The sequence below is a fragment of the Saccopteryx leptura genome, chromosome 6, assembly GCF_036850995.1.
Source record: "Saccopteryx leptura isolate mSacLep1 chromosome 6, mSacLep1_pri_phased_curated, whole genome shotgun sequence".
NCBI classification, from domain to species: domain Eukaryota; kingdom Metazoa; phylum Chordata; class Mammalia; order Chiroptera; family Emballonuridae; genus Saccopteryx; species Saccopteryx leptura.
This window is the reverse complement of record NC_089508.1, coordinates 49156210-49183995: the sequence shown is the minus strand read 5'-3', so window position 1 is coordinate 49183995 and position 27786 is coordinate 49156210. Positions and strand designations below refer to the sequence as shown.

Sequence of the window (27786 nt, the reverse complement as noted above, 5' to 3'; positions counted from 1 at the left end):
AACAAACTTATCTAGTAAAATAATCTTTTTTCTTTATGAGATAATATTTTCTAAGCTTAAGTTTTTGGTAGAAAATTTAGATGATTTAATAAAGTGTGAAAAGACAAACAGTAATCTCATTAACAAGAGATCTCACTGTTAACATTTCACTATTAGAATATCCTTGTTTTAATTGTGAGTGTGAATATATGCATATATTTTTTTCTGCAAAATTGGGATCACTCCTAGTTATTTTTAACATTTTAAAATTTATATTCAATTATTTTTTCCATGTGGTTTACTTATTTTATAAAAAAACAAATATTAACTCTATAACAGTTGATCAGATGGATGTTCCAAAATTTACTTCACCAGTCTTCATATAGGCAGCTATCCATATAGGTGCTTTCTAATTCTTTGCTAAAACAATAATAATTATTGTCATTATTAACTCCTTGTGTTTAATTTTTTCTTGTACATTTCAGATGATTTCCTTAGAAACAATCCTTAGAAGCAAATCACTGGATTTAGCTTTATTTAATTTTGAAGTGGTTTAGTTAGGATCACATATAAAAACAAGTACTGGGTTTCAGCTTTAGCAGTAGGCAAAATGAGCTGTAGAATTTTTAGTTTGAAATTCTTGCATTTTTTCAGACATTCTGCCAACTTCAAGAAAATTATATTGAAAGAATGTGGGTTAATTATGTTAAATCATGTGAAACAACAATAATTTAAAGACTTTTATAAGGTTGTAACAGCAGCATTCTTGTTTCTCTCATCATTCATTCTACTTTTTAATACAATTTAGCTTGGTTAACTATGGTTTGAAAAGCGAATGGCTACTTTATCTACATTTGAAACTTACTTTGACTCATTAATATAAAGTAAGCATTCTCTGAGCTACCCCCACCCTACCCCATCCCCCAAAGAATGCTTTAACAGATGGTAGGAAATCTGGACCAGATCACAAAAACCTATTAGGAGTTACTGAATGGTAATTCAGTAATGAGAATGTGAAAAGTGCTATTTCAAGTATAACCAAGTACAATATAATCTTATTTCTGTGGGGAAAATATATTATGAACTCCAACCTGGGCTTCAAGAACATATTTCCTTAGCCATATGTTGCCCCACAACAAAGATGGTTGGCCCCAATGCTGAAGGAATAGATGAAATGGTAGCTTATCACCATTTTCTTTAGAGTAGGTATCTGTCTACATTTTCATAAAGGTGTACTTTAGACTTTAGGTCATTCCTTCTCAGGACTTTAGGGTACTTTGTTTGGAATGGGAAATAGAACTGTTATCACCTTATAATTTAGGAGTGTAGGAGTGATTGTGACCATTTTCACTCAATATGCCCAATCTACAGACTATATATGAAAGTTTAGCACAATTTTTTTTTTTTTCTGTATTTTTCTGAAGCCGGAAACAGGGAGAGACAGTCAGACAGACTCCCGCATGCGCCCAACCGGGATCCACCCAGCACGCCCACCAGGGGGTGACGCTCTGCCCACCAGGGGGCGATGCTCTGCCCCTCCGGGGCGTCGCTCTGTTGTGACCAGAGCCACTCCAGCGCCTGGGGCAGAGGCCGAGGAGCCATACCCAGCGCCAGGGCCATCTTTGCTCCAGTGGAGCCTCGGCTGCAGGAGGGGAAGAGAGAGACAGAGAGGAAGGAGAGGGGGAGGGGTGGAGAAGCAGATGGGCGCTTCTCCTGTGTGCCCTGGCCGGGAGTCGAACCCAGGACTTCTGCACGCCAGGCCGACACTCTACCACTGAGCCAACCGGCCAGGGCTTAGCATAATTTTTATTTTTTTTTAAATCTTTTTTTAATTTTTATTTTTTATTTATTCATTTTAGAGAGGAGAGGGAGAGACAGAGGGAGAGAAGGGGGGGAGGAGCTGGAAGTACCAACTCCCATATGTGCCTTGACCAGGCAAGCCCAGGGTTTCGAACCGGCGACCTCAGCATTTCCAGGTCGACGCTTTATCCACTGTGCCACCACAGGTCAGGCCTTAGCACAATTTTTATGTGACACGTGAGCTTACTCTGATCGGTTATTTTATGGTCTGAATTTCAAGTATGTATAATACAACAAAATTCATTTAACATAAACATAATATCATAATTTAATTTAGAAGATATTCCACATCTTGTACCACAATCAGTATTATGAATTATTGCTCAAAATAGATCAACAGATAGAATGTTTTTAAAAAATCATGTTTTTGTGATGCATATACACACACCATTCTATGAGCACCTTCCTATTTAAACCCAGTGTTCTTACAAAGGGATTATTTAAGGTTTTATTGGCACGTAAAATATCTAAAATGGCTATCAATGATATACTGCTCACAAAAATTAGGGGATATTTCAAAATGAATACGAAGCTATAAAATATCCCCTAATTTTTGCGAGCAGTATAGTACTAGTAGTGGATTTTCTTTTTACTGCTGCATGAACATCACAAAGCCTCTTTCATCACATTTTGTCATACATGTTTTGCAAGTGTTACCTGAACCAGGTATACAAAAAAGCAATACTTTCAAGAAAAAATACTAATAACATTAATAACTTCAGATTGTTAGTGAAGAATCTCTAAAACCATTTCTATTTGCTGATTTATTATTAATTACGTTATTTTCATAGACAAATAGCATAATGTGTGGTTATATTTTTTTTAGAGATGGCAGAGGATTTAACATGTTTTCTTTTAAAGATAAGCAAAGAAAATATTTACCCTCATTTCTGGTTCTATCCGTAAACAATAAGGTTGATTCTGATACTGCTGAATTTCTCCAGTAATTTCAGCCACTTTCCTCCTCTTACTGAAATTGATTAAATCTTTCCCTTTCTTTTTTAAAAAATCATTATTCCCTTCTTCAGTCTTCAGGATATTTGTTAAATATATTCCTAGTTAAAAAAAAGTATTTAAAGAAAAGTTATAAAATTGGTTACCTAACCATTTGGGAAAACAATCTAGACAAGTTGAAAGATATCCTATAATCCAGCAGTTCTACTCCTAAAATGTTGATAACTTTCTGATAGATTTAGTAATTAATTCTACATTAAGAATTTAACATGAAAACAATTTAAAATAGAACAGTGTTTTGAAAAAGCTTTATTTGTCATTTTGTAGACGAACAGCCTAAAATAAAAGTGAAGATTCATTCATAAACTCTAAATTGTAATTGTTAAATCTATTCTAACAATTTTAATATTTGGATATAAATATTTAATGCCAATGATCTTAATTGATTACTGATAATTAAATTAATTTTAAGCCAATCTGATTAATAAGACTACAGATTTATAAACTGTTTCTCAAAACCTATAATTTAGATAGAAAAAGAATATTCTTCACTCTGACACAGTAAGAAAGTTTTTAGTTCCTTTTTTAGTAATGCATAATTACTGATTTATTTAAATCAGTAGCTCTTAACTGGGGGACAATTTTGTCCCCCAAGGGGGATATTTGAGAATGTCAAGAGACGTTTTTGATTATCACAACAGGATGTCTACATACATGTGTATGCATGTGTGTGTGTGTGCATGTGTATGCATGCATGCTATGGTTTGAATATTCAAAAATTTTTATTTTATTTTATTTATTCATTGGGGGGGGGGACAGAGAGAGGGCAGGGGGAGGAGCAGGAAGCATCAACTCTCATAAGTGCCGTGACCAGGCAAGCCTGGGTTTCGAGCCAGACATGTCACTATTCCAGGTTGACGTGTTATCCACTGTGCTACTATAGTCAGGCTAAATGTTCAGAATTCTTATGTGGAAATCCTAATGTCCAAAGTAATGTTATTAGGAAGTGGAGCCTCTGGAAGGTGCTTAAGTCATGAGGGTGGAGCCCTTATGAATGAGATATTGCTCTTACAGAAGAGATCCTACAGCATTTCTTACAACAACTCAATGAGGTACCATATTTCCCCATGTGTAAGACGCACCATTTTTCAAAAAATTGGGGGTCTAAAAACTGAGTGAGTCTTATACAGTGGTTGTAGATTTTTTACTTGCATTTCCTGCTTTTTCATACTTGTTTTTGCACTCATTGTTGAAGACAGTGATTTGTCATCAGACACAGGTGAGGACAGGATAATGGATGGGAGTTTTGACAGTGATGAGGAGTTGTATGAATTTTATGATGAATGAAACTTGAATTCAATAACTTTATGCAATACATTTTTTTTTCAAGTTTTGGGCCCCCAAATTAAGGTGCGTCTTATACATGGGAGCATCTTATACATGGGGAAATATGGCAATTATCATAATCTTCATTTTATACATAAGAAAACAGACTTTAAGTTTTACCTATTAATATAGACAGCTAATAAAAGTAGATGCTCTCAGATATAAAACAGTAACAATCTGACTTCTTTTGTGTACAACATTCTCTCCCCAAAAATATAAATCCATATTTAGTAACTTACCAAAAAAAGGCACACAAGGTGGATTGATTGACTTAAGTTTTACTAGGTATTTTTTAAAGTGATCTTGACTTAATTCCACAGCTTCATCCAAAATTCTCCTTTTTCTTTCCTGTAATGCCTTTCAATATATAAATTGAGTATAATTTGTTTTTACAATTCAATCATATTTCATGAATGCACAGCTCTGAATTTTATAAAATTTTGCAAGTATTTGAAAAAACAATTTTTTAAATTAAAAAATAAATAGTATTCCTTTCTGCACTTGCCTGAAATGATTTCTCTTCTGATATCTATAAATATAAAACTTAAAAACCTGGTTTTAAGGTTTAAATTAGAGGACTAATTAAATTAAAGGACTAGTATAAATTAGAGGACTAAACAATAAAAAAAATTCTTCCTCAGGACCTTATTAGTTATAATTCTGATTAATCCAGAGTTTCAAGTTATAGCTTTAGGAGAGAAATATAAAACTCCTTAGCATTCAAATATTTTTCCATTGAAAGATCTTTTGAGTCTAAGGACAGGTTTTGGTAAGGAAGAGAAAGCTGTGGGAGGGAGAGAACTAAACAAATATTTAAGAAGTCAAGTAAGTAGAGCTTTTTCTTTTATATTTCATTATTCTATTTTCATATTAAAATTAATAAATTACATTATTTTTAACCTGATAATACACACACAAACACTCATACCCACAGCAAACATACTTGATGGTGAACTGTTCAACGCATTTCCTTTAACTTATTACAAACCTAACCGAAGGGTGTAAGATGTCCATGAAGAAAACCATAAACCGTATTAAATAAACTAATAAATGGAAATATAAACCATATTCACATCATGGTTGGGAGAACTCATTGTAAAAATGTCAGCTCTTCAGTAACTGATTTATAGAGCCAACGCAATTCCTATCAAAATCCTAATTTTTTTTTTAGGTAAGAGGAGGGAACATAGTAAGGCAGACTCCTACATGCACCCCAACCAGAATCCACCTGGCACCCTCCCCTCCCATCTGAGGCCAATACTGGAGTACGGAGCTATCACAGTACTCCCATGGAGCTATCCGCCAGGAGCCATGCTCGATTCAATCGATCCATTGGCTGCAGGAGGGGAAGAGGGAGAAAAGAGAAAGATGGGGAAAAAGGAAAGAGGGGGAGAAGGGGAAGAGGGGGAGAAGGAGAAGAGGCAAGGAGGGAGAAGCAGATGGTCCTTTTCCTGTGTGCCCTGACCAGGAATTGAACCTGGGATATCCATACACCTGGCCAATGCTCTATCCACTGAGCCACTGGCCATAGCCAAAATCCCAATTTTTAAAAAAGTGAAACAAAGTGATTCTAAAATTTATATAGAAGAGCAAAGGGTCAAAAGTGGTGACTTGAAAAAGAATAAGACTGGTGGGGACTTGGCCTACTATATCAAGAACTAGTACAAAATTATGGTAATTTAGTCATGTGGCACTAGCACAGGAATAATCTAATACATCAAAGGAACACAATAGAGAGACCAGAAACAAGTCCACATATTTACAGACACTCAATTTATGACACAGCTGGCACTATAGATCAGTGAAGAAAGAATGAACTTGCAAAGTATTTGGGAACAACTTGCTAGCCATATGAAACAAAAATGAAATTAAGACTCCAACCTTACCCCATACTCAAAACTTATCTCCAGCTGGATTAAGAAATTAATGTGAAAGACAAAACATTAAGGTTAACAGAAGAATATATTAAATGAGACACAAATTACAAGGGAAAAGATAAGTAAACTTGATATACTACAAACTTTTGTTCATTAAACAGTATCATTTAAAAAAGGTGAAGAGACAAGCTTTTAAAATATTTACAACACACATAACTGATAAAGGATTAAATTCCAGTATATAAGAGAATTTATACAACAGAAAGACTCAGCAAAAAAGTAAAAACATTTCGACAAGAAGAAAGACAAAGAATGATTAAACATTTAAATATAGATTCAAACTCATTAGGAATCAGGAGATTTTATAAACCAAAACCACAAGACTGGAAAAATTAGAAGAACTGAAAATATCAAGTGTTGGTGAGATTGTGAAACAACTCAAATTGATACATTTCTGGTAGGAGTACAAACTGGTGTAAATTACTTGAGAAAATGAATTGTCAACATATTATAGTAAAGCTGAAGACATTCATATCCTTTCAATAATAATTATACTTCTATGTATATAAATTAAGTGAAATTTGTACATGTGTATGTACCAGGTTATTTATTTTTTAATTTTTATTTATTTTTTGTACCAGGTTATATGCAGAAAATGTTCATGGCAATATCACTGATAAAAACCCCACACTTGGAAACAATCCAAATGACCATTAGCTAATGAATAAATAAATAAATTTTGGTAAATCTGTACCTATACTATGACAGAGCTATGAAAAAGAATAAATTATAGTTATAAGAAAGAACATGGTAGAGCCCTGGCCGGTTGGCTCAGTGGTAGAGCGTCGGCCTGGCGTGCAGAAGTCCCGGGTTCGATTCCCGGCCAGGGCACACAGGAGAAGCTCCCATCTGCTTCTCCACCCCTCCCTCTCTCCTTCCTCTCTGTCTCTCTCTTCCCCTCCCGCAGCCGAAGCTCCACTGGAGCAAAGATGGCCCGGGCGCTGGGGATGGCTCCTTGGCCTCTGCCCCAGGCGCTACAGTGGCTCTGGTCGCAACAGAGCGACGCCCCGGAGGGGCAGAGCATTGCCCCCTGGTGGGCAGAGCGTTGCCCCCTGGTGGGCATGCCGGGTGGATCCCAGTTGGGCGCATGCGGGAGTCTGTCTGACTGTCTTTCCCCGTTTCTGGCTTCAGAAAAATACAAAAAAATAAAAAAATAAAACAACCAAAAAAAAAAAAAAAGAAAGAAAGAACATGGTAGACTTTTAGGAATATAATACTTTGTGAAAAAGTCTTTAAAGAATTATATTCATATATAATTAAGAAATATGCAAAATGATATATTGTTCTGAGATAGAAATAGTAAAACTATAGAAAAATAGAGAATGATAAGCATGAAATTCAGAATGGTATTTGGCACTGAATTGGTAGAAGTTCTTAAATTAGATGCCGGTATACATCTAGTATTTTTATTCTTATAAAAATATTTTTATTCTTTATACCTTACACATATTCCCATACATATGTATAAATCTTATATTTTCAGAAATATTGTTCTGTACACAATATTTTTTAATAAGAATTTCTCACCTTTCTTTTTCTCTTTTAAATATTATCTTTACTTATTTATTTTTTTTATTCATTTTTTAGAGAGGAGAGAGAAAGAGAGAGAGACAGAGAGGAGGAGCAGGGAGCATCAACTCCCATATGTGCCTTGACCAGATAAGTGCAGGGTTTTGAACCAGCAACCTAACGTTCCAGGTTGACGCTTTATCCACTGCGCTACCACAGGTCAGGCTGTACACAAACTAAAGCTTAACCTCTCAAAATGAATATACTACTTCAGAGTATTTCAAAATCAGAACTGAAATTAATTTATTAAATAGATTAATACTGGGCACTATTTGACTGTTAATATCCTTAATATATAAAAAGTTCATACAAGTCAACAAAATGAAAATATCCAAATAAAAAATATACATGAATGCTATTTATCCTCCACTTCCTCCTAATGACACCCACTGAAAGAACCAACGTTAAGAAAAGTGTATGTATTCTTCCACACTCTTTTCAATGCTCTTATAACTTCACTTACATTTTAAGTGTTTGTTCTGTTACATCAAAATGATGAAATCATAGTATATACATTATTCTGGTTTTTAAATGATCTTCCCTCTAAAATACCAAAAATATTCTTCTAAGACAATACATATAGACCCTTATTCACTTTTTTCTGTAGCTGAACAATACTTTACATTATAGGTTTAGGATAATGTATTCAATCATTCTCATACTGATGAACATACAAGTTATTTACAGTTTTTGCTATTACAATTAATGCTGCAAAAATTACATCTTGTGCATTAATTTTATTTTTTGGCATTTTTATTTCTGATTCTAAGAGTATGTGGATTTTAATTTTAACATATATTGACAGATTATTTTCCAGAAAGTGTAAAAATTCACCTTGCCAAAGGCAATATATATATTTGTATAGCTTCATCTCTAACATTTTATCCTTCCTTCACTTTGGCATTAAAAAAAAGATAGGTACAAAAGCAAAAGAAAAGTAATAAATGAAGAAATTGATATATTTAAATAAAAATGATAAAACTTCCATACATAAAAACATTATGTAAGTTCCGGGTTCGATTCCCAGCCAGGGCACACAGGAGAAGCACCCATCTGCTTCTCCACCCACCCCCCCTTCCTTTCTGTCTCTCTCTTCCCCTCCCACAGTTGAGGCTCCATTGGAGCAAAGATGGCCCGGGCACTGAGGATGGCTCTGTGGCCTCTGCCTCAGGCGCTAGAATGGCTCTGGCTGCAACAGAGCAACGCCCAAGATGGGCAGAGCATCACCCCCTGGTGGGCGTGCCAGGTGGATCCCAGTCGGGCTCACGCAGGAGTCTGTCTGACTGTCTCTCCCCATTTCCAACTTCAGAAAAATACAAAAAAACCCCAAAAAACCAACAACAACAAAAACATTATATAAAATTTCATTTAAAAAGCAGGTAAAGACAAATAGAAATTGAAGAATAAAAACTGAAGTAGAAACTAAAAGGACTCTTCAACCAAGGAACACTGAAGAAGCCACACCGAGACTGGTAGGAAAAGCGGAAACACGGAAACGCGGAGAGGGCTGCCCAGCTCCTCGGAGCGAACGGCAGCAGGGAGAGACTCGCATGGCGGGAAGTGAGTTTAGCAGAGGGGAAAGGGTCCTGAGCCCCAGGAACAAAGCCCCAGCTTGCAACCCCAGAGCCCAGAAGAGGTGTAAGGACAGTATTTAGCTGGAAATAAGTCAGGATACTGTTAGTGAGAGTCTGATTTCTCAGACCCAGGATCCTTCTTAAAGGGACCGCGCAGAACATCTCCCTCAAAAACAATCACCTGGGGCTCCTGGGGACGGGGGGGGGGGGGGGGGGGAGGACCACAGTAACAGGAAGAGAGTGTAATCTAGGAGGCATAGGGAGAAACATTTTGGGAGATAGCCACCCTAACCCCTGGGACGAGTCACTCCCCAAAGCTGAAGTGAATATTTCCCCCGGAAACAGCAATACCAGCAAAGGAAAGCAGGAGAGCAGCCAAACAAGCTCCCCCGCCGCATTCAGAGCAGAGTCGCATAGAAGGAGGGAACCTTCGGGTCTACAGTAGTGAGTCTTAGGGTCCGAGCTGCAACGCCCCCACCCACGCTGCTGAGGGTGCACCGGAGAGTGGGCGGCAGCAGGAGACAAAAGCACGGTTCTGATGGCAGGGGCGGAAGCCGGCTGGCCACCACTGGGCTCAGGTGTGAGCTCAATCTTGCCCGGATGGGGAGAAGGGGGCGTGCAAAAGCGGTCAAGCTCAGCTGCCGGCAGCCTGTAATCCAGCCTCAGGAGAAGGGCGGGAACCCCGGAAAGGGTGGAGACCAGCCCCAGAGCAAGGGCAGAGGAGCACAGCCCTGCCCCGCCCGTGCAACCCAGGCTTGCGGTCTGACTTGGTAGCCGGCTCCTCCTGCGGGGGTGGAGCCAAAAGCCCAGAAGAGGCGGAGTTCCGCTACGGAGCTGAGCTTGGGCACGCAGCCCTGCCCGGCGGTAGAGCCAAGGCTAGCAGCTGTTCCTTGAGTGGGATCCTCCTGCAAGGGCAGGGCGAAAGCTCAGAAACAGGTGGAGACCCGCAGCTGAGCAAAGGTGCTGGCCAGTGCCCTCAGGACCGAGCATAACGTCATACACGGGGGCAGGGCAAAGGCCAAGACCACCAACCCTTGTGCACCCGAGCACATGATCACAGCCACTCCCGTGAAGAGAAAATGCGGAGGCAGAGAAATACAACACAAATAAACCAAGAGAAATCCCCAGAAAAGGACCTAAGTGAATCAGATATAACCAAATTACCAGATGCAGAGTTTAAAATAACGATTGTTAGGATGCTCAAAGATATTAGAACCATAGATGGCCATTACAAAAACCTAAATAAAGAGATAACAAATATAAAAAAGGACATTGAAATAATAAAAAAGAATCAGTCAGAAATGACAAATACAATATCTGAAATAAAGAATACAATGGAAGGAATTAAAAGCAGGATGGATGAAGCAGAGAATCGAATCAGTGAGTTAGAGGACACAATAAATAAAGGCACAGAAGCAGAGCAGAAAAAAGAGACTCAAAAAGTCTGAGGAAACGCTAAGAGAGCTCTGTGACAACATGAAGAGAAATAACATCCGCATCATAGGGGTTCCTGAAGAAGAAGAGAAAGAACAAGGGATAGAGACTTTGTTCAAACATATTATAGCGGAAAACTTCCCCCAATTAAGGCAGGAAAACATTTCACATGTTCACGAAGCACAGAGAACTCCATTAAGGAGAAACCCAAAGAAACCAACACCAAGACACATCATAATTAAATTATCAAAGCTAAATGATAAAGAGAAAATATTAAAAGCTGCTAGAGAAAAAAAGACTATCACCTACAAAGGAGCCCCCATAAGGATGACTTCTGACTTCTCAACAGAAACACTTGAGGCCAGAAGGGAATGGCAAGAAATATTCAAAGTAATGCAGAACAAGAACCTACAACCAAGACTACTTTATCCAGCAAGGCTATCATTTAAAATTGAAGGAGAAATAAAAAGCTTTACAGACAAAAAAAAACTCAAGGATTTCACTGCAACCAAACCAAGGCTGCAAGAAATGCTAAGCGACCTGTTGTAAACAGATCAAAGGAAAAAAAGAATATAGCAAAAGAAAAAAACAGTTTTAAAGAAAAAAAATGGCAATAAACAATTACATATCAGTAATAACCTTAAATGTTAATGGATTAAATGATCCGATCAAGAGACATAGGGTAGCTGCGTGGATAAGAAAACAGGACCCATACATATGCTGTCTACAAGAGACACACCTTAAATCAAAAGATGCACACAGACTGAAGATAAAAGGATGGAAAAAAAATATTTCACACAAATGGAAATGAAAAAAAAGCTGGGGTAGCAATACTTATATCAGACAAAATGGACTTTAAAACCAAGACCATAGTTAAAGATAAAGAAGGTCACTACATAATGATAAAGGGAGCAATCCAAAAGGAAGATATAACCATTATAAATATCTACGCACCTAATATAGGAGCACCTAAATATATAAAGCAGACTTTGATGGACTTAAAGGGCGAGATCAACAGCAATACTATAATAGTAGGGGATTTCAATACCCCATTAACATCATTAGATAGATCCTCAAGAAAGAAAATTAACAAAGAAACAGCAGACTTAAAGGACATTAGATCAACTCGATTTAATAGATATCTTCAGAACCTTTCACCCTAAAACAGCAGAATATACATTCTTTTCAAGCGCTCATGGTACATTCTCTAGAATAGACCACATGTTAGGGCACAAAAGCTGTCTCAACAAATTTAAGAAGATTGAAATCATATCGAGCACTTTCTCTGATCACAATGGCATTAAACTAGAAATCAACCACAATAGAAAAACTGAAAAACATTCAAACACTTGGAAACTAAATAGCACGTTATTAAACAATGAATGGGTTAACATTAAGATCAAAGAAGAAATTTAAAAATTCCTAGAAACAAATGATAATGAGCATACATCAACTCAAAATTTATGGGACACAGCAAAAGTAGTCCTGAGAGGGAAGTTTATAGCATTACAGGCATACCTCAAGAAGCTAGAAAAAGCTCAAATAAACAACTTAACCCTGCATCTAAAAGAACTAGAAAAAGAACAGCAAGTAAAGCCCAGAGCTAGTAAAAGGAAGGAAATAATAAAGATCAGAGCAGAAATAAATGGCATAGAGGCTAAAGAAACAATACAAAGGATCAATGAAACCAGGAGCTGGTTCTTTGAAAAGGTAAACAAGATCGATAAACCTTTAACGAGACTCACCAAGAAAAAAAGAGAGAGGACTCAAATAAATAAAATTAGAAATGAGAGTGGAGAAATAACAACTGACACAACAGAAATACAAAATATTGTAAGAAAATACTATGAAGAACTGTACGCCAAAAAACTAGACAACCTAGATGAAATGGACAAATTCCTTGAATCATATATAATCTTCCAAAAATCAATCTGGAAGAATCAGAAAACCTAAACAGACCAATTACAACAAATGAGATTGAAACAGCTATCAAAAAACTCCCAAAAAAGAAAAGTCCTGGGCCTGATGGCTTCACAAGTGAATTCTACCAAATATTCAAAGAAGAACTAACTCCTATCCTTCTCAAGCTATTTCAAAAAATTCAAGAGGAAGGAAGACTTCCAAGCTCCTTTTATGAGGTGAGCATAATTCTGATTCCAAAACCAGGCAAAGACAACACAAAAAAAGAAAATTATAGGCCAATATCCCTGATGAACTTAGATGCAAAAATCCTCAACAAAATATTAGCAAACCGGATCCAGCAATATATGGAAAAAATCATACACCATGATCAAGTAGGATTTATTCTTGGGAGGCAAGGCTGGTACAATATTCGCAAATCAATCAATGTGATTCATCACATAAACAAAAGAAAGGAGAAAAACCACATGATAATTTCAATAGATGCAGAAAAAGCATTTGATAAAGTCCAGCACCCATTCATGATCAAAACTCTCAGCAAAGTGGGAATACAGGGAACATAACTCAACATGATAAAGGCATCTATGACAAACCCACAGCCAACATCATACTCAATGGGCAAAAATTAAAAGCAATCCCCTTAAGATCAGGAACAAGGCAGGGGTGCCCCCTTTCACCACTCTTAATCAACATACTTCTGGAAGTCCTAGCCACAGCAATCAGACAAGAAAAAAAAGTAAAAGGCATCCAAATTGGAAAAGAAGAAGTAAAACTATCATTATTTGCAGATGACATGATATTGTATATAGAAAACCCTAAAGTCTCAGTCAAAAAATGACTAGACCTGATAAATGAATTTGGCAAGGTGGCAGAATATAAAATCAATACTCAGAAATCAGAGGCATTTTTATACACTAATAATGAACTGTCAGAAAGAGAAATCAAGGAATCAATCCCCTTTACCATTGCAACCAAAAAAATAAAGTACCTAGGAATAAATCTAACCAAGGAGATTAAAGACTTGTACTCGGAAAATTATAAAACATTGATAAAAGAAATCAGGGAAGATACGAATAAGTGGAGGCATATACCGTGCTCATGGTTAGGAAGAATAAACATCATTAAAATGTCTATATTACCCAAAGCAATTTATAAATTCAATGCAATACCGATTAAAATACCAATGACTTACTTCAAAGACATAGAACACATATTCCAAAAATTTATATGGAACCAAAAAAGAACATGAATAGCCTCAGCAATCTTGAAAAGGAAGAAAAAAGCGGGAGATATCACACTTCCAGATATCAAGTTATATTATAAGGCCATTGTACTCAAAACAGCATGGTACTGGCATAAGAACAGGCACATAGATCAATGGAACAGAACAGAGAACCCAGAAATAAACCCACAGCTCTATGGTCAACTGATATTTGACAAAGGAGGTAAGACAATACAATGGAGTAAAGACAGCCTCTTCAACAAATGGTGTTGGGAAAATTGGACAGCTACCTGCAAAAAAATGAAACTAGACCACCAACTTACACCACTCACAAAAATAAACTCAAAATGGATAAAAGACTTGAACGTAAGCCGTGAAACCATAAGCATCTTAGAAGAAAACATAGGCAGTAAGCTCTATGACATCTCTCGCAGCAATATATTTGCTGATTTGTCTCCACAGGCAAGTGAAATAAAAGACAGGATAAACAAATGGGACTTTATCAAACTAAAAAGCTTCTACACAGCTAAAGACAATAATAACAGAATAAAAAGACAAACTACACAACGGGAGAATATATTTGACATAGCGTCTGTTAAGGGGTTAATAACCAAAATTTATAAAGAACTTGTAAAACTTAATACCAGGAAGACAAACAATCCAATCCAAAAATGGGCAAAAGAAATTAATAGACACTTCTCCAAAGAGGACACACAGATGGCCAACAGGCATATGAAAAAATGTTCAACATCACTAATGATTAGAGAAATGCAAATTAAAACCACAATGAGATATCACCTCACACCAGTCAGAATGGCACTCATCAATAAAACAACACAGATTAAGTGCTGGTGAGGATGTGGAGAAAAGGGAACCCTCCTGCACTGCTGGTGGGAATGCAGACTGGTGCAGCCACTGTGGAAAACAGTATGGAGATTCCTCAAGAAATTAAAAATCGAACTGCCTTTTGACCCAGCTATACCACTGTTAGGAATATACCCCAAGAACTCCATAGCACTGTTTGAAAAGAAGAAATGCACCCCCATGTTTACGGCAGCATTGTTCACAATAGCAAAGATTTGGAAACAGCCCAAGTGTCCATCAGAGGACGAGTGGATTAAAAAGCTTTGGTGTATATATACTATGGAATACTTCTCAGCCAAAAGAAATGATGACATAGGATCTTTTACAACAACATGGATGGGCCTTGATAACATACTGAGTGAAAGAAGTAAATCAGAAAAAACTAAGAACTATATGATTCCATACATAGGTGGGACATAAAGATGAGACTCAGAGACATGAACAACAGTGTTGGGGTTACAAGGTGGGGGGAGGTGAGGAAGGGGGTTGGGGGAGGGGAGGGGCACAAAGATCATGGCTTTTCAGCATTTGCCATATTCCCCCCTTAATCTATAGACAGACAGCAAATATTTACGTATGGTGTTTCCACTATAAAGACTGCTGTCTTAGGGAAAAATGCTGAAAAACTGTTTCAGCAGTTCCTACTTCTTCAAAGACTTATATGTCAACATAGAGCTCCATGTTTCATAGGACATACTCAGGCTCACTCCATGCTCCCTGGAGCTTTAGCACAAGGGAATGATCCCCCCCCCTTTTTTTTTTGTAGTATTTTTTCGTTTATTTATTTATTTTTTTGTATTTTTCTGAGGATGGAGATGGGGAGGCAGTCAGACAGACTCTTGCATGCGCCTGACTGGGATCTACCTGGCATGCCTACCAGGGGGGAATGCTCTGCCCATCTGGGGTGTTGCTCTGTTACAACCGGAGCCATTCTAGCGACTGGGGCGGAGGCCATGGGGCCATCCTTAGTGCCCGGGGTGGCTTTGCTCCGGTGGAGCCTTGGCTGCGGGCGGGAGGAGAGAGACGAAGAGGAAGGAGAGGGGGAGGGGTGGAGAGGTAGATGGGCGCTTCTCCTGTGTGCTCTGGCCAGGAATCGAACCTGGGAATCCTGCACACCAGGCCAATGACTCTGACGGGTCTACCATATCATGCTTTTTACTTAAAAAAAAAAATTTACATTTCTTTTGAATGCTGAACAGGAGACACCAAATGTTTTTCGCCTGCAAACTACTACCTTCTTTATTAGATCTAGCTAATAACACTGTTTTGTCTTTTTCCAAATAGCTCCAGATATATGGAAAAGATTTATATAGGCGGATGGGGATCCTCAAACCCCTCAGCGAGATCTTCTGAGAATGGCTTTTAAGATACCTAGAGGCAGAAAAAGCCCAATAGAGATCAGGGGAACTACCAGCTTTTAGGATACACCCTTAAAGGCTCCAACGCCCCAAAGGGGTCTCATAGGATGCCATCTGGATCCTGCTTCAATAGTGGAAAGGAAGGTCATTGAGCTAAAGCCTGCCAGGCTTACACACCTCTGCTGTGAGGAAACAGGGACACTGGAAAGTGGGCTTCCCCCTCGCTCCTCTAAGGGAGGGTTCAGTCTCTTCCAGCCCTGCTCCAGCCACCTATGACCTAACCTTGCCCAGAAAGCTGGGGTTTGCCACTGAAGGCTGAAGGTGCCCAGGGCCATCGGCCCCATCTACGACACTGTGGACGAGCCTAGGGTATTTCTTCCAAGAGGCAGGTAAACTGATCTCATTTGCACAAGGGCCACTTAACTATGTTTTGCCTGATTGGGTTTTTTATTCTTCCCTCAAAGATCTCTGTTGTGGGTGTTGATAGTCCTATTTTCTGCTGCTTTGCTTAATATATAGTGTTTCCTTTACCCTTCCTACCTCAATGCCCCACTCATATTTCAGGCTGGGACCTACTCCTAATTTAGAGCTCTCTTTCCTCCTTTTGCCAACTTGTATTATGAATTTACCTTTGCCACCCAGCTTAGTGTATCCCAAGGTTCTCTTTACCATGCCACAGTCACAGAGCTCCAGGGAAAAGCAACCTGGTCTAACTCTCCAGGCAGAGGAGAACAGAAGCTCCATATCCACGCATGCTGCAAATGGCTTTTTCCAGTCTACCTGAATCATTACCAGCGAGAAGCAGTGGTCACTGGGACTTGGACATGAGCTGCAAAGTATAGAATGATGACAACAATTCCAGTGCCATGCGGACTTTTCCTGTGGGGAACTTTCCTGGACTCCTGCTCCCTGTGACAGCTCCTAACAGACTGAACTGTGGTTGGGTTGCATTTTTCAGGGATTTGGCATGGTGATGGGGCCAACTTGGACTTGGTGAACATGTTAAGGACACTACTCTTTTATGGACTCTTGCTGTATTGGCCAAGAGTTTGCTTAAAGGCTTTTAATCACTGTAAAAAAAATATAGAGGATTGGATGAAGAAGATGGGGCACATATACACCATGGTATACTATTCAGCTAGGAGAAATGATGACATCGGATCACTTACAGCGGAATGGTGGAGTCTTGGTAGCATTGTGCGGGGTGAAATAAGCGAATCAGAAAAAAACAGGAACTGCAGGATTCCATACATTGGTGGGACATAAAAGCGAGACTAAGAGGCATGGACAGGAGTGTGGTGGTTACGGGGGGGTAGGGGGAGTGAAGGAGGGAGAGGGGGAGGGGGAGGGGTACAGAGAGAACTGGATGGAGGGTGGCAGAGGACGATCTCTCTTCGGGTGATGGGTATGCAACAGAACTAAATGACAAGATAACCTGGAAATGTTTTCTTTGAATGTATGTACCCTGATTTATTGATGTCACCCCATTAAAATAAAAATTTATTTATTAAAAAAAAACAAAACTGAAGTATTTGACTAAATGTTAGCATCTTTAATATATAAAAAGTTGATAAAAATCAATAATATGCAAACATCCAAATAAAAAAAAAGAGGATGTAAATTATAAAGAAGAAATTAAATGGCCAATAAATAAATTTTAAAATATTCAACCTTACTACTAATTTTTTTTTTTAATTTATTTATTTATTTATTTTAGAGAGGAGGGGGGAGATAGATAGATAGAGAGAGAGAGAGAGGGAGAGAGAAGTGGGAGGAGCAGGAAGCATCAACTCCCATATGTGCCTTGACCAGGCAAGCCAGGGTTTTGAACCGGCAACCTCAGTGTTTCCAGGTTGACGCTTTATTCACTGCGCCACCACAGGTCAGGCGCTTACTACTAATTTTTAATAGTACAAATTTTAAATAATGAGAAAGTTTTTTCTGGACCATAAAATCTGTAAATAAGTTTTTAATAAGGTAAAGCCCAGGGGGATTTATCATATCTTGCTAGAAAGCACCTTGATGATAGTATCAAAAGTCTTAAAAGGTATAAATACTCTGACCCAGGTATTCTACCTCTAGAAATTTATTCCAGGAAAATAAACTCTTACAAGGATTTCTGTACATGGATATTCCATGTTAAATTATTTCACAGCAAAAAATCAGAAATAACTTAATTGTCCCACAATAGAGTATAAAATAAATTATGGTTTATCCATGTAAGAGAAATCCACACAGCCATTAAAAATTTGTTTTTGATGATGAGTTAATAAAACAAGAAAATGTTTATGATAAAAAGGTATAGGCCATAAAAATCTATGTTTAATATGATCTCAATTTTATTATTAATAACATATGTAAAAGATTCTTCTATACTTTCTATATCTTCTGAATTTTCTATAATAAACAGTAAACATATACAACTTTATAATTAAAAAAAACAAATTTAGGTTTTAGAAAGAGTTCTCTACATGTTACTCTTTCTTCAACTGTGTACCAAAGGCGATTAAAGTAATTTGTATATTTAAACTCCTTTGTCATTATTTGAAACTATCAGTCCATTCGGAGCTTCATTACATTTTAGGTAAGCATATTAATTAAACAAAGTAAGAGAAGGGGAGACAGAAAGACAGACTCCCACATGCACCCTGACCGGGATCCACCTGGCAAACCCTGTCTGGGCCAATACTCAAATCAACCCAGCTAGCCTCAGCACTTCAGGCTGATGTTCGGACCAACCGAGCTATCCTCAGCTCCCAGGGCTGACACTGAAATCAATCAAGTTACTGGCTGCGAGAGGGGAAGACAGAAAAGGGAGAGAGAGAGGAGGACAGAAACAGATGGTCGCTTCTCCTGTATGCCCTGACCGGGGATTGAACCTGGGACATCGGCACACTGGGCCAATGCTCTATCCACTGAGCAAACTGGCCAGGGCCTGTATATTAATGTATTTTCTAATATCATATCACTGCATTTAAGGGAATGAGGTGGATTTACAAAGGATTTACTCCAAAAGATCAGTGGTAGAAGGAATCTCTTTACATTAATTTATCTCCCTCCCAAAATAGTGAAATATTTAAGTCTAAAACTTACCTCAAAGGTATGATCTAGTCTGTATACTGACACTGAATTTACTGCACTGACTATCTCCAATACACCATTAAAATTATTCAAATCTTGAAAAACTTGCAGAATTTCTATAATTCTACTTAGTACTGCCACCCGTTCCTCAAAATTTTCTGCTTCCACAATGCACCTAACAAAAAAAAAAGGAAAGAAAGAAAAAAAAATCATGGTTTAGAAAACAATTTCCTTACCTCATGTAGAAAGGAAATATATTTTCAGTAAGGATTTTAGCTTATACATGACGTAAATTATGATTAGTAAGAATGAGACAAACTTACTTTTCAAACCAAAGCGTAAGATTTGTAGTATGACGAATCATTTTTAATAAATTTGGAGAATTTATTTCTTTATCTTCTTTGGTCCATACACTCCCTACAAGTTCAGAAGGCTGAACTTTCCTGTGGAACCAAAAATCAATGCAATTTAACCTACAAAGGACTATTATCGATATTATATAAAGGTCTCCTAATACTTAATAAGAAAAACACAATTAACCCAAAAGATAAATGGACAAAGAAGAGCTAATTCACAGAGGAATAGACCCAACTAGCCACAAATACAAAAAAATACTTTACTCTTACTCAGAGAAAAGGACATCAAACTACAATGAAATTCCATTTTATCCCTGTTAAGACCGACAAAAGTCAGATACCAAATGGGTAAAATTGTGAAAAAACAAAAAATTTCCTACACTGATGTACAAGTAAAAACTCATACAATAACTTTGTAAATCAATCTGTTAATTTCTCACAATACTGAAGATATATATACTAGATCACCCAGCAATTCTACACCTAGGTATATACTTGAGATATAACAGGTTTTAAGAACCCATTTATAGGAATGTTCAGTGAATCACTGTTTGCAAGAGTGAAAAGTCCCAAGTAACCTAGAAGCTCATCATCAAGAGACTGGATAAATTATGGAGTATTCATACAATGGAATAGCACACAACAATTAAAATAAGCAAACTAGAGCTATATTTATCAACTTGAACAAGTGCTAGAAACTATTTAAGTAAAAAAACAAGCTGCAGATAATACATAAATATAGTTTTAAAATGTGCAAAACAATGTTATATGTTTATAAATGTTTACATGTATTGTAAATTACAAAGACATACACAAAAACAGTACACACCAAATATAAGATAGTGATATTATTTGGGAGAAAAAGAGAAATGGGATTGGGGAGAATTACACAATGATTTCAATTTTATTCATAATGCTGTTGTTGTTTGTGAGCCCTCATTATATTGTTTTCTACATTCTTTGGAATACCTGAAATATTTAGTTAAAAATATCAAACAAAAGAGCAGCTTAAATCTTTGTATACAGTGGGTCAGGATTACATCATTTTAAAAATTGACCCAAGGTATTGCTATCAACATCCTACAGATTAGATTACTGACTTTTTAAAAATATTTTTAATTAGTAACTTTGAGTACAAATGAGTACTTGCTAATAGTTTTAAAAATAAGTTTTCTTAAAGTGGTTCTACGATTTTGCCAGAAATTTAGTTTACAGTGTCAATGTTTTATGTATGTTACCCGTCTTCTATAATACATATTATCATTTAACAAAGGTTTCAATGTTCTGCAAGCAAGTCTACATAGAGCTAAATGCTTTTTTCTTTCTGATGTCCATTCATAAATAGTCACTGTATGAAGAAAAACTTGATTCAGTACTATTTGCTTTATCTTAAGTAACAAGTCCTTTCATTCCTACCTATCACAAATCCTACAATGTAAACAAAAACCATCTGAACTCCAAATTACTTAAAATAAAACACAACATTCTGAATCAGATGTTGACAACCTCTGATGTGTGTGATAAATTCTGAACAGCAGCCTGACCAGGCGGTGGCACAGTGGATAGAGCGTTGGACTGGGATGTGGAAGGACCCAGGTTCGAGACCCCGAGGTCACTAGCTTGAGCATAGGCTCATCTGGCTTGAGCAAAAAAGCTCATCAGCTTGGACCCAGGGTCGCTGGCTCCAGCAAGGGGTTACTCAGTCTGCTGAAGGCCCGCGGTCAAGGCACATATGAGAAAGCAATCAATGAACAACTAAGGAGTCGCAATGCACAACAAAAAACTAATGATTGATGCTTCTCATCTCTCTCTGTTCCTGTCTGTCTATCCCTCTCTCTGACTCTGTCTCTGTAAAAAAAAAAAAAAAAAAATTCTGAAGAGCAGAGCCAGGGCAAACCAAAGACCCAATTCTAAAGAAGGCAAAGTTCTGCCCTGGCTGGTTGGCTCAGCGGTAGAGCATAGGCCTGGTGTGTGGATGTCCCAGGTTTGATTCCCAGTCAGGGCACACAGGAGAAGCGATGATCTGCTTCTCTACCCCTCCCGAAACCATGGCTCGAATGGTTCAAGGGAGTTGGCCCAGGGCCCTGAGGATAGCTCTGTGGCCTCACCTTAGGCATTAAAAAAATGGCTTCATTGCTGAGCAAGGGAACAACAGCCCCAGATGCGCAGAGCATTGCCCCCTAGTGGGCTTGCTGGGTGGATCCCAGTGGGGGCACATGCAGGAGTCTGTCTCTCTGCCTCCCTGCCTCTCACTTAAAAAAAAAAAGGCAAAGTTTTATGTCTAATGCTAATGGAGAATATGTCCTCCTATATTCTTTTACATTCTTCATCAACACTGAACTTTATATACTGTTACTTTTCTCTGTGTAATCTTTGTTAAAAACAAACAAACAAACAAACAAAAAACAACTGGCTGCTAACCAGGATAACTTCTTAAGGCATTGTATTTTAAAAGGTGTTCCTGAATGCAGAAAAATTTTTGATGGGATGATAGTGGTGTTTTGTTTTGTTTTTTAATGGGGGGTGGGGAGTAAGGCCTACATTCTTCATAGGAGCCTGGGTTGGGTTGTAAATAAAAGACAACAGATGAAATTAGGAGGGAGATAAGGACAGAAAGGGGCTATGTACTAAGAAAGGATAGTAGTTTAAAAAAAGATAATAGAGGAAGAAGGTGATAAAGCAAGAGAAGAGAGAGAAGACTGTGTTTTGGAAGCACTATGACCATGGAAGTTATCTGATTTGGAGTAGAGAATGACATTGGAAGTGATGAAACCATAAAACCAAAATGTTAGGTTGTGAAGGGTGATCTGCATAGATATACGGTGATGGCAAGAACACTTTGTATATAAAGACAGATGATAGGATACAGATTAAAATAAAGAGCCAAACACATTTCTAGTGACCCTTATAAATGAAAGAAAACGGCTTGGAAGTTTTAAGTATGGTTCATCATTATACTACTTCAGAAATAACTTCTCTTTAAAGTTCATACTGACTTCAAAAAACTGACTTCAAAAAGCTCAAGTATTTGAGATTCCTTAAAAGAAGTTAAGAAATCTTTACTCCTCTAACAATTTTGTTATTCATTTGCCTAACAAACCTAACCTGGTCAAGCTCCCAAGTAAAATTTTGATTAAATAGAATCTGAATTTTAAAAAAAAGAAGAAAGCAAGCTTGTCTCACTCTTTTCTATCTACTGTACCTAGCTGCCAAAGCCTAGCATCCAAACTGACTGACTCAGCTGAAACAACTCAATAAAGCAATCTGAGAAACAGGAGTAGGAGCTCAGTGACTGTCTTGAAAGTGGTTGCTACTCTATTGATTTAAGTCTTCCCTCTGCCACTGCTCTTATGAAGGATTGCTAATACCAACGCTAGGCCTAAATAGCCATGTTTTAAGACTTTTACCTGCAGAACAGCTGTGCTATGAACTTTCCAATGTGTCCACAAGAATAGATAAGGTACTTTTAAGCACTCATAAATAATGTACTAAATGTTCTGAAAACAGAGGTATGTTCAAGGTTCTTGAAAACAGAGCAGCATATTATTAATTAATGTCTACCTGTAGAGATCAGATTCCAAAAGTGTCAGTTGACGTGCAATTTCTATTGGATGAAGTGTCATGAGATCAAATGTTTCAAACTGTCCTGGTCTGCTGATATGCCACTCAATTGGTGGAGGTGGACTTTCAAAGGTAATATTATGGCTTATTCCATTTGCCTGAGCTTGTTTCTTCCTCTTGATGATCTTAGCAATTGACTCAACCCATTTCTTCATGGCTTTCCCTACAAAAAGACATGAACATGAACAAAATGTCTTTTATTTGATAAATAACTATGGTTCTTCATGCCAAGTTTCAACAATGATCAACTCAACAGTATCTTTTGTTTCATCTAATCCCACTCATTCCCTCCCTCCTATCCCTATGTAACTTCAAAACAAACCTAAAACAAAGTATCATTTCATTCATATTTGAGTGTATATCTAAAAGATTTTTAAAAATAACAATACCATTATCACATACAAAAAATAATAACTTCTTAATATCATCAAATATTAGTGTTCAATATTCAGATTATCTCATGTTTTCTTATAGTTGGTTTATCTGAAATAGGATTTGAACAAGATCTACACATTGCACTGAGTCAGTATGTCTCAAGTCTCTTTTAATCTCTCATTTTGCTTGTAATTTAATTTTTGCTCTGTGGTGTTTTCTCAAGTCCTAATCTTGCCAAATCTATCCCTGTGGTGTCATGCCATGTTCCTCTGTCCCTGTATCTTCTGTAACCAGACACAGAGAGGCTTGATCTGATTCAGAATCAATTTTTTGACACAAACACTTGCAAGAATATTCCTAACAAGATACATATAATGTCCAGTTATGTCTCTTTTTGTGACATAACTAGAAGTGAGAAATGGTAATATTCTAATTCTATCACTAATTCTTCACTTATTAGTTGTAATACTGCTATAAAAAGAGGCCTTCACACATCAACTATTTGGTTATCCTGAGTATGTGTACAGCAAAGGCCTTTAGACATTAACTATAGATATTAACATGATTTACTTGCTTTATCTAATATACCATATTTCCCCATGTATAAGCTGCTCCCGTGTATAAGACGCACATTAACTTTGGGACCCGAAATTTGAAAAAAAATATGTATTACATAAAGGTATTGAACTCAAGTTTTATGTATCATAAAATTCATACAACTCATCACTGTCAAAACTTCCATCCATTAGCTTGTCCTCATCTGTTTCTGACGAATCACTGTCTTCATAGATTGCCTCATCCTCAGTTCCATCAACAAGTGCAAGAAAGCCGGAAATGCAAGTAAAAAAAAAATACAACCACTGTATAAGATGCACCCAGCTTTTATACCCAATTTTTCAAAAAAGAGTACATCTTATACATAAGGAAATATGGTATGTGGGTTTTTAGATGCTTCTTAGATCACATATAATCTAGTTTATTACTTTAATAATATTACTTAAATTAATTTGGTACTATAAACAATTTTAAATACACATAAAATGTTATCTCAAATATCTCAAAATTGAAACAAAGAAATCATATTCTCTATTTAAAGTAAAATTCTCTTAAAGAACAAGCAGATGTGCCCTGGCTGAATAGCTTGGTTGGCTAGAGCACAGCCCAATATGCCAAAGTTGAGGGTTCAATCCTCAGTCAGGGTACATGAATAAATAAAAATTTCTGTCTCTTTCACTCTTCCCCTCTCTCTAAAATCAAAAATCAAAAAACAAACATACAAAAAAGAACAAGAAGATACCATAAGCTAGGTTTACAGTATTCTTAATCAATGCTTTATAATATCAGATATGATTCAATAACATACATTTGATGACACATACATTTGTTTAAATGTTCATGGCCTACAGGTTCATTTCATGGGCTATGTATGCTCTGCAACTTCAGATAGGAAACTCCTATCTCTGAGATGCCAAAAATACACTAAAAACTTTTCACGGTAAAATAAACAGTCCTTATAAAGCTGTTAACTATTTGCCTGACTATATGGTGGCAAAATGCATAAAGCATCTACTCAGAATGCTGACATCACCAGTTCAAAGCCCAAGGTCACTGGCTCCCTGGGCTTCCGGAGCTGCTCAGCTTGAGTGGGGATGGTCCACATGATCCCAGAGCTCTCAAGCTTGAGCCCAAATGGTCTCTGGCTAGAGCAAGGGGACACTGGCATGGCCCTGGTCAAGGCACATAAGAGAAGCTCCATGCACAACTAAAGTGAAAGCAACGACAAGTTAATGCTTCTTACCTTCTTTCCTCCCTTCCTGTCTCTCTCTCTCAAATAAAAAAAAGAAAAAAGAAAAAAAACCCAACACTGTTAACTATTCAAAACTAAAGAATAAACTGAAGGAGAGTATGAAAACATAGAATTATACAAATATTTAATTAGTTAAAGGAATGGCAATGTTGATATGAGACAAAATTTGAAAGGCTTAAACTTATTAAAGAGGACTTCTGACTTCTTTATTTATTTTAAAGATTTTATTTATTTTAGAGAGGAGGGAGAAAGAAAGTGAAAGGGGGAGGAGTAGGAAGCATCAAGTCCCATATGTGCCTTGACCAGACAAGCCCAGGGTTTCCAGCCAGTGATACCTCAGCATTCTAGGTCAATGCTTTATCCACTGTGCAACCATAGGTCAGGAAGACTTTTGATTTTTTTAAAACCACAATTCTCCTAAACAACTTAAAAAGGTAAGGCTCTAAGACTTCAAGTGACTCTAAACATACATGAGCTCCTTAGAGTCTACACAAATTATTCCAAATATTATTTTAAAAATGATTAGTTTAGATTCTTAAATTAAAAATCATACAAATTTAACAATAAACTCAAGTGTGATGTAAGATTCAAACCTTTAAATAATATACCTCTTACGCTTGAAATAAAGGATTCTAGTCTTTCAAGCAACTCCAAATCTCTTTCAAAGTCATAATAATGGTGTTCAACCCAGTGCCGAAATACATTTAAGATCCTGATAAAAGGGGGGGGAGGAGAAACCACATTTTAGTGAAACCTGGGAATTTAATTACACTTCATTATATCTCTAATGCCATGGTGACAGCTTTATATACAAAGGCCACTGTAACATTCAAAGAGTCTATACTTTGTATTTAATTAATATTTTAAGTACTTCAACAATATGAAGACAGTCGATCTCCAGACTTTTATTATATAAAAAAAAATTTATACGCATAAAATTGTGGTTCTTGTACTTACCCATTTATGTTCACAAAAGTACCTTTTCTTTATTCATACATACAAAATTCATTCTCTATATTATATAAAAGCTATTTTAAGTGCTTATATTAAAAAGGATTTTTTGAAATCTAAATTTTTATATATTTTCCACATAAGACGGAAAATCAACTAAGATTTAGTGTATTTGGTTCTAAAATCAAGTGCTATTATCATATTAGTATATAATTTACAGGCATGCCCACATTCTATTTTATTTCAAAAGACAAAAGTATTTCTGATAGAGTTATTCTGTTTTGCAGTAACACAAAAATATTCTGTATTACTTACAACCTTCCAAGTAGAGATTTACTTCATCTATACAAAAACAACATTCCACTTGCCACCAGAGGCTTTTAGATACTATAAATTAATTCGATTAACATATTAACATTTTTTCTTCATTATTTCAATGAGTGATTATTTGTTTTTTTAATTGAATTTATTGGGGGTGACATGGTTAATAAAGTTACATACATTTTAGGCATACAATTCTATATCATCTGTATATTGTATTGTGTATTCATCACGCCAAGTGTCTTTCCATCACCTTTTATCCCCCCTATACTTTCTTCTACCACCTCCCATGCCCCCTTCCCTCTGATAATCAACATACTGTTCTCTGTGTCTAGGAGGTTTATTCTTCTTTTGCTTAACCCCTTCACTTTTTCACCCACCCCCGCAACTACCTCCCCTCTGATGGCAGTCAGTCTGCTCTCGAGTCCATTTTATTTTGTTTGTCAGTTTATTTGGTTCATTATATTCCATATATGAGTGAAACCATATAGTACTTGTCTTTCTCTGACTGGCTTATTTCACTGAGCATAATGCTGTCCAGGTCTATCCATGTTGTCACAAAGGATAGGATTTCCTTCTTTTTTTACAGCTGAGTGGTATTTCATTGTGTAAATGTACCACAACTTTTTTATCCACTCATCTACTGATGGACACTGGGCTTCTTCTAAATCTTGGCCATTGTAAATAATACCGCAATGAACACAGGGGTGCATGCATTTCCTCGAATTAGTGTTTTGAGTTTCTTCAGATAAAATCCCAGAAGTGAATTTACTGGGCCATAACGCAGGTTCTTCTTTTAATTTTTTTGAGATAACTCCATACTGTTTTCCGCAGTGGCTGCACCAGTTTGCATTCCCACCATCAGTGCATGAAGGTTCACTTTTCTCCACACCTTTGCCAACACTTGTTTGTTTCTAGGTAGCTTTCTTTCCCACTAACTGACAGACAATAGTTTTTCTCCCAGACTAAGAAAGTTCTTTAAATTCCCAATCTCTGTCATGCTATCTGAAGTAAAACCACCTTAGTCAATGTGTGCCAAATTAGCTCTGTGGCTTAGAGAATATTTCAAGATATCACAATACTGTTAGCTTAGAGAATATTTCAAGATATCACAATACTGTTAGCTTCTAGCCTGCACTAGCTCAATTCAAATAACTGTTTTCATTTCCTCTCCTTCCTAGTTTCTACAGCATCCAATATCATTTAAAAATTATCAT

General features: G+C 37.0%; 2 protein-coding genes across 2 annotated transcripts in view; one reads left to right on the top strand and one right to left on the bottom strand.

Annotated features, from left to right (window-relative positions):
- PAQR5 (progestin and adipoQ receptor family member 5) overlaps positions 1-21512 on the top strand; it is a 443329-nt gene extending 421817 nt beyond the window's left edge. Inside the window, exon 9 of the mRNA XM_066344348.1 lies at positions 21450-21512. The gene's annotated coding sequence lies outside the window, so the exon portion shown is untranslated. The remainder of the gene's footprint in view (positions 1-21449) is intronic.
- Positions 1-27786, bottom strand: part of SOS2 (SOS Ras/Rho guanine nucleotide exchange factor 2) — a 111505-nt gene that overhangs the window by 12748 nt on the left and 70971 nt on the right. The window contains exons 13-18 of the mRNA XM_066344336.1: positions 25906-26009; positions 23056-23278; positions 19462-19581; positions 19151-19313; positions 4419-4536; positions 2722-2894 (exon numbers count right to left, since the gene is read on the bottom strand). Of these exons, the coding sequence (XP_066200433.1) occupies positions 2722-2894; positions 4419-4536; positions 19151-19313; positions 19462-19581; positions 23056-23278; positions 25906-26009 (901 nt within the window). The remainder of the gene's footprint in view (positions 1-2721; positions 2895-4418; positions 4537-19150; positions 19314-19461; positions 19582-23055; positions 23279-25905; positions 26010-27786) is intronic.